The 8,282-nt window shown below is 41.2% G+C and overlaps 1 protein-coding gene across 1 annotated transcript; it reads right to left on the bottom strand.

Moving 5' to 3' along the window:
• Positions 1-5,156: 5,156 nt before the first annotated feature.
• Positions 5,157-6,561, bottom strand: LOC138014129 (zinc finger protein 709-like). Its single transcript, XM_068861154.1, has one exon. It carries the CDS (start codon positions 6,546-6,548, stop codon positions 5,157-5,159), a length of 1,392 nt encoding a protein of 463 aa, XP_068717255.1. The 5' UTR covers positions 6,549-6,561.
• Between the last annotated feature and the right edge of the window lie 1,721 nt (positions 6,562-8,282).

The raw sequence follows: 8,282 nt of genomic DNA, 5'->3' as shown, positions 1-8,282 counted from the left end.
TAGTAAAAAGGTCTATCAAGTTTGTAGGTGCAGGTTTGCAATGCATATCATGCATTAGAGTTGATACAGCTTTGTAACAGAGCATCTCCAAAGGAAGAATGTCAGCACGTATGAATAAAGGTATAGCAAGCTGTTTTTTACTTGCAAATTAAAGTAAATTAAAGCTAATTAAACACTGGGCTCGCTTCTGGAGGATTCAAATTTTGTTTAGATTAGCCTTAAAAGTCTGGCCCCAGGCCAGTAGTCCGTAAGAAATGTATGGATGCATTTAAGAGCGATAAATATTGAAAAGAATAGAAGTGGCTACAACATGTCTGAGTCTTGATGAGTTTTGAGGGCAATGTAGTGTACATGAAATGCCTAGAAAGATTACTGTCGATCATTACACCCGCAAGATACTTGACAAAAGATTTACGTTCAGGTTGCTTCATCATTTTGTTCTCGTTGTCAAATACTTTAAGATGAATATCGATTTTAGTCTTTCGTAAGGGGCTCCAATAGGATTTTCAGGATCCTGTATTTAGCCTTTTTGGAGCCCGGGATTCGGGATTCTAAAAATCTATGGGACTTGACACGGGATTCGACGTTATTACGAAGCGGGATCCGGGAAATCGTCACTTTGAAGCTCCGAGATCCGGGATTTCTGACGGCGAGAAAATTAAAATAAATTCAACTTTCGCCTTCGGCAACGACAGAAACCACCGGAAATCCACATCACGTACAGTCAACTCTCTGGTAAGCGACCACTCATGGTGTACGACAAAGTGATCGCTTGTAGGAGGTGGTCGCTTAAGAGAAGAAGCCCAAAAGTGACCGATTAACGTGGTTACATAAAGATAATTACCTCATACGCTAAAATTAAGCAATTCTATCACATGACCAGAAGGCGGGAGATCCCATGAGATAGCACGGCGCTTGCGCGAGTCATTGCATAGTTTGCGCTTTGCGGGATTAGACGTACTTCGTAGAACGAACTACTGAAAACTGAAAACTATTCTTTCTGGAGAGAATGACGTAGTCAGTTCTTCAAGTCTCCAGCTTTTTGTGTTCACGTAGTTAACACACTCTTACGCTTTCGACCCAAACGCAGTTAGGGCTTTCTAGTGTGAGCGACCCCGAGAATGTGAGCGCGGAAACGAGCACAACGGCTATACCTAGGCAGCTCGACGTCGACGACAAGCTCTTGCTTCTGCTAGAACAGATGCAGCAAATGAATGGCAATATTACCAGGCTGCTCAGTGGGGATGATCACAGCTCTGAACCCGACCGCGACGACCCAGATCGTGAAGAGTCTTCGACCCAGGATATAGAGGCAACCGAAACCCGCAGGGCGGACATAAGGCTTTACTGAAGGCCATGGCTCAGAACCTCAACCTGAAGGACAAAACAGGCCCTGCTATCGAGGGAGAACTGGCCGAGCTGATGACTGCTCTCCTCAAGGACAAAATAAGCGCTGACGCGCTCAAAACAAAGTTAGACCAATATTTGCGGCCCGAGAATGTCGAGGGCCTGCGCCTACCCAAGGTTAATCCACTGATTTGGAACCAAATGTCTGCATCCATGCGAACGTAGGATGCTGGCTCCCAAAAGAATCATGACAAAAGCGGCAGAAAGAGTCGACTGGCCGCGGAGACATGTACAGAGCTCACTCTCACCGCACGCATGGATCCTTCGCTAGCCGGGGGGAAAACAGGTTTCATCCCTACCAGTACCACGGCTCCAAAAATTCGAATTTTTTAGGGCGCAGCCCTCATCCCAAGTTCAAGAAAAAGAAAGAAGGGGGCGAGAAGCCACAACGCCATTGATACCTAAGGTATGTGAAAAGCTCGTCATGTCATCACGCAGTGATGTTGTACAAAACATGCTTGACAAGCAAACCAGTTTTCAAGCTGGTAGACTACGCAACTTTTTAGCGCAGTGGGAAGGCCTCACTTCCGACCCTGTGATGCTTCAGTATGTTACTGGAGTCCAAATAGAGTTTAAAGGCGACATTATGCCTCGACAAAGTTCTCATAGACCAAGCATATTCAATGCCAAAGAACGAGCTGTTGTTCAAACTGAAATAGATAAGCTTATCACTGAAGGTGTCATAGTGCCGTCATCACCGGAAAAGGGCGATTTTGTATGCACCATCTTCTTGCACCCCAAAAAAGACGGCAGTCATCGTACCATCCTAAACCTGAAACAGTTTAATGAATTTATAGAGTATCACCACGTTAAAATGGACACGCTTGAGACTGCCGTTAGCATGACGAAACCAGGTTTTTACATGGTTTCGGTGGACCTGAAAGACGCCTATTATACGGTTGTGTTGGCTCATTTTTATGAGAAGGGAAAGAGCGGAAATAAGAAAGAAGTACAAATGAAAGAAGAAAACAAAAGAAGTACAAACAGAGAGGTCATAATGCAGTTCATTGAACAAGCAAAGAAATACCACCCCACAATTAAATTTACGGCTGAAATTTCAGATACAGAAACGATATTTCTGGATACAAACACTGCCATTTACAAAGGCGAGAGGTTCAAAAGTAATTCAGTCCTTGACATGCGCACGCACTTCAAACCTACTGAAACATTTCAACATAGGCACTTTTCCTCGTGCCACCAACCAGGAGTCAAAAAGGGTTTCGTCAAAGGCGAAGCTCTGAGACTTCTCAGAACAAACTCTTCTAAAGATATATTTGAACAGCTCATCCAAAATTTTAAATCACGCCTACGAGAAAGAGGCTATCCCAAGAATCTCGCTCAAAGGACCCTCTCGGAAGCAAAATTTAAAAAACTGGCACTCCTTCAAAAACCACAGAAGAGGAAACGAATCTTGCCAGTTTCGTTACACAATGCCAGCCAGCAGCGACGAACTTAAAACAAATCCTCATGAAAGAGTGGCATTTAATAGAGCGACAACCGTGGCTCAAAAATAATCTAAAACTGACCCCCCCTCCTCATATATTACAAAGAGAGGGTGGTCAATGAAATATATACTCACGAGAGCCAAATTACAAAACTGAAAGGTTAAAACACGCGCTAGGGAGTCGTGTAGGCCTGTCACTCCGGTACACTGTTAAAATTTACAATTGGGTTTAACCAGTAGCCCGAGAACCGAGCCTTGGGGTACGCCACAGACCTGGACGGTTTACTGTCTATGAAAATCTCCCTATTGTTTAACATGACAGTACTAGTTTTACCTGGATTGAAGGTATCCAACGATTTCAGTTGACTGAAGAAAGACAGAATTTCTCTACAAAAAACCGGTAATTTGGGATCGAGAAATTTTGTATCATAGTTGCACAAAAGTAAAAACTTTAAACCGCCAAGTTTTCTGAAAAAGTTGTTGGGAATTAATTTCCAGTTTGAGAACGAAAAGAAAGCAGACGGGGAATCCAAGCGAGTCGCAAAGCTATTAATCAATGTCAGTCATGTTTAAACTACCTCTAATCCTGATAAAGCCCGTCGCTTTTGATAGTATCACTTTTCTTGTTCCAAACAAAGGCAAACATCTTTTCTCTTATTTTAAGTCCTTAAGGACATGCACAGGTTTTCGAAGCGGAATAAACAATCTTCGATTGTCCCAGAGATCAACACCTTACCAAACTCTACACTGTCACTCTCAGAAGACCTCCGAAAAACTGCACTGGCAGAACATTCGACAGTATTTTCTGACATCACTCTACGCAAGGAGGCCTCAAAAATGCAATACGACAAGCGCGCCCAACCTTCGCACGCTTACACCAAGCCTCGTCCGTTGCAACGGGAATCACCATGGATTTAAGGTCAGGTCGTCGCCAGCCCGTTGCCACGCGCCTACGTCATAAACACTGGCAAGCGCGTACTCCGTCCAAACGGGGCCCAATTGCAACCAGCTGCGCATCCGCGAACCATCCCTCAGTGCTCGTCTCCACGTCCGTCTGCGCAGTTCCTTCCTTCGGCACCAGTAAGCAGCTCAAGTAACACGACTCTTCCCGACCCCGATCACCGAGAGACAGGACCACCCCCCCCCCCCCCCCCCCCAAAAAAAAAAAAAAAAAAAACTAAATGCACCACCATGCCATCCGTCCCAGAGGTTGTACAACATCACTAAGAAACGCAGACTAACGGTCAACAAAGTTCATCTCCTCTTAGCACAAAGACTCCTGGCGTGCTACAAACCTCCAGATCGGGACGGCAGATCCCACCGCTGTAGAAATTTAAGGATTTCGAACTCTACTAGAATGCAGCACATTGAAGTACTCGCAAATCAACATTTGAAAATAAGCAATTCGTTTTTGGAAAATGAACAATATCTTTTATTGTCGTTCGTGTTGTTTCTCATTTTTTTAATACATTACATTTGGGCGATGAATTAACTGTCTATTCCTCTCCACCCTTACACTGAAAATTTCATTCTTGCGAATATCGTCTGGATACAATGATGAAAGTATTGGATAACAGCAACATTAATGTAACAAACCGGGATGTTCCCATAAGTGTAATAAAACAATTCCTGCTGTCTTTTCGAACTCAGACCTTAAGTTGCCGTATGTATACATAACATAAACTCCAAAGTGAAATTCGAAGAACACAGATGAGGAGTTAAAACAATTAAGGAAACTGCCCGAACGCAAAACAAGTTTTAATCATTTCGGGTCACTTAGTATGTAATGTCGTTATTTCACTCAGAAGAGGCAGAGACTGAATGCCATTAGTTAATCCTCGTCAGTAGAAAGACTCAAGGGATTATTTTCAAGTGAATTGCCCTCCATATTCTGTGCAGCAACTATAAACTCGCAGAAACGCACAAAACTCATTCACAACTCAACTTTGTAAATAATAACAGAAAAAAACACGTACCAATCAATAACTAACTGCAAGCAAAGACATGAAGCAGGGGCAAAGAACTTGAAATCGTGCGATAGCAGTGAATTTATTCACCTGAAGGGGAAAGAAAGAAGCAGACCTTTCCTATAAAAAGAAATAGTTTGGAGATCGTAACGACCTAGAGAAGAAGAGTGCAAGTAGTTTCAACACTCGAAATTCCCCTCTAGCAATCAATGTGAATGATGCAGGGTTAGAAATGTCCAATGAAAGCTTCAATGTCGAGGTTAGAGCACCGAGCATTCAAGTCCTCCATTTATACATTTCGTTAAGATAATTCCATCCTTGATCAATTTGAAATTAGGTTAGAAGTTCTCAAAGGGAAAGCTAGCTACTAAACCAATTCGGATCGAAGGCTCCTCCAACTTCATATGATTTTGGTAATGTTCAAGAAGAACAGGCTCGCTGCTCAACTCCTCCTGGCAAATCCAACAACTATGCTTTTCATCCTGGTTTAAACCACGCTCTTTTATCGACTCACCACTATGGGTTTTTTCATGTCTCCTTAGATAAAATGCTCGACCAAAACACTTGCCACACTGTTTACATTTGTGAGGCTTTTCTCCAGTATGGGTTCCCTCATGTCTTCTCAGATTTCCTTTCTGTATAAAACACTTGCCACACTGTTTGCACTCATAAGGCTTTCTTCCAGTATGTGCTCTTTCATGAATCCTTAAACTTTGTCGTTGACTGAAACACTTTCCACACTGTTTGCACTCATAAGGCTTTTCTCCAGTGTGGATTCGTTGATGTTTTCTTAGAGATCCTGCTCTACTAAAACACTTTCCACACTGTTTGCACTCATAGGGCTTTTTTCCAGTATGTGTTCTTTCATGAATCCTTAAAGTTTGTCCGTGACTGAAACACTTTCTACACTGTTTGCATTTATAAGGCTTTTCTCCAGTATGTGTTTTTTCATGAATCCTTAAATTTTGTCCTTGACTGAAACACTTGCCACACTGTTTGCATTTATAAGGCTTTTCTCCAGTGTGAATTCTTTCATGCACTTTTAAATGTCCCACACGTCTAAAACACTTGCCACACTGTTTGCACTCATAAGGCTTTTCTCCAGTATGTGTTCTTTCGTGAATCCTTAAATTTTGTCCTTGACTGAAACACTTGTCACACTGTTTGCATTTATAAGGCTTTTCTCCAGTATGTGTTCTTTCGTGAATCCTTAAATTTTGTCCTTGACTGAAACACTTGTCACACTGTTTGCATTTATAAGGCTTTTCTCCAGTATGTGTTCTTTCATGTCTCCTTAAATTTTGTCCTTGACTGAAACACTTGCCACACTGTTTGCATTTATAAGGCTTTTCGCCAGTGTGAATTCTTTCATGCACTTTCAAATGTCCTACACGTCTAAAACACTTGCCACACTGTTTGCACTCATAAGGCTTTTCTCCAGTATGTGTCCTTTCATGCGTTCTTAAATTTCCTCCTCCACTAAACCATTTGTCGCACTGTTTGCATTTATATGGCCTTTCTCCAGTATAGATTCCACGTGATTTTATAGCTTCACTAAAGCACTTGTCATCCTGCTTGCATTTCTTAGTCCTCTCTCCTGTATGGTCCCCTAAATTTCTCATGTTATTTTGTCCTTCCTCTCTGCAACTCCTTCTTTCTTTCCCTCGAGAATTCTTGATCCCAGTACAGTTCGTCTTGTGCAAAACAGACCTTGGCATCTTTTGTTGCATCAAAATTTCAGTTCTCACTAAAACAGACGAAAATAAAAAGGAATTTTCAAAACGACATTTGAAATATTTGGCATTTTGTAAGATCATTTGATGGCCTCACTAATAATGTCATTCAGTAGGCTACATAACGGTGGTCAGTGGTCAGCAGGTGCTATCCTTGTTTTGCTGTTTACTCTAATTAATTTTATGCAGTCCGACATCGTTATCTCATACATGTTTCATATCCAGTTCAAATTCCTTAGTCTAAAGTCTAAGGTCCACATTCCAAGGCCCGACCATATGCTGAAACGCGATCATGGAATAGTTGTTCACATGTAAAACTGTTGTTAATGGCATTCATTCTTAACAAACCGAGAGAATTATAAAATTATATTATTAGCCTGTTGAGACGTGTTACCGAGTCATACGATAGCCCCCGGCGATATCAATTAATGAAAATCAATAATAATCAATAACAATTAATTGATTGGTATTGGAAATCAATAAAAATCAATGCCTAAAAGTTGAGTGAGTATCGATTTTTATTATCATCGATTAATATTGATTTTTATTGATTATGAAATTTGTTATTTATTTTCAATAAAACGCACCCAACAAACCACTCACTAAACTTTATTTGCTATGCTTCAAGTTATTGCAAATCAAATGTTTCAAATTTGCAGCATTTTTACTACAGTTTACTATTAAAAGCTTATTAATTACTAAAACGTTTGATGGTCTCGAAATAAGAACATGTTATTAACTGTTAATTTTTACTTTCTTCAGTCCCAAGGTCAAGGCCGCACCCAGCTACTCTCAGCGAACACTTGATGATTAGTTAATCACAAAAAGCGAGAGATAAATATTTTTGAATTTCAGTCAACAATGATGGAAACCGGGATCTTAAAAGGGCCGTGTTCATCAGGAAATTTCGTCCAACGGTAAACTGCAGTACAAGAACCAAATCAAGCCTAGTGTTTTTATAATGATCACAACCTGTGGCTATACTCAGCATTTATAATGTCACTGCAAGAAACAATTTTTATGCCGCCTGAATATAGGCCAAACCTACACAGTAATATTTTCGTGTAAGTGCCACAGAGGACTAACAAGCTCGATTTGAAGGTGGCCGAGCTGCCCCCGATCATTGGCAACTTTGAACGCATTCCCAAGTTCTCCTTTCTTCTTGAATGCGTAAAATGTTTCCCCAACATTCACTTTAAAGGAACATTTGTGGTAGCCTTGAGATAACCACCGTCGCACCCTATAGATAGTTCCACTTGCTTCGCCATCACAAACACCAACAAAAGTCTGGAACAAGTGAAGTCCGGAAACAAGCGTGTTGTGGGAATCCCGGTGGGAATGCAAGGAATTATCACAACACGGCAAAAGCGTGTGCAATCGAATTACTCTGGACACAAAAATATGCCCGTGATTTATGACGCACGTCCACGCTACCACACCATTAAGTTGCGTATTCAGTTATTGATTACCTATAAAAATTAATAATAATCAATAGCAATTAAGACGATTTGGATTATTATTGATTACTATTGACTATATTGATTGTAATCCATAATTAATTTTCATTGATTGATATCGCCGGGGATAACCGGATCGTACACTTGCCAAAGAAATCTTACACATACAAGGAATTTGGTGCCCCCTCCCCTCTATACTTTGTCCCTTCGAAAAACGGGAGAGGAAAACCACACTACCTACAAAAAAAAATCCTTTGGAACAGAGTTGAGAACC

The sequence above is a fragment of the Montipora capricornis genome, chromosome 1 (assembly GCF_036669925.1).
Source record: "Montipora capricornis isolate CH-2021 chromosome 1, ASM3666992v2, whole genome shotgun sequence".
NCBI lineage: Eukaryota > Metazoa > Cnidaria > Anthozoa > Scleractinia > Acroporidae > Montipora > Montipora capricornis.
Note: the sequence above shows the minus strand (reverse complement) of the source record. Positions and strands in the feature narration are given on the sequence as shown.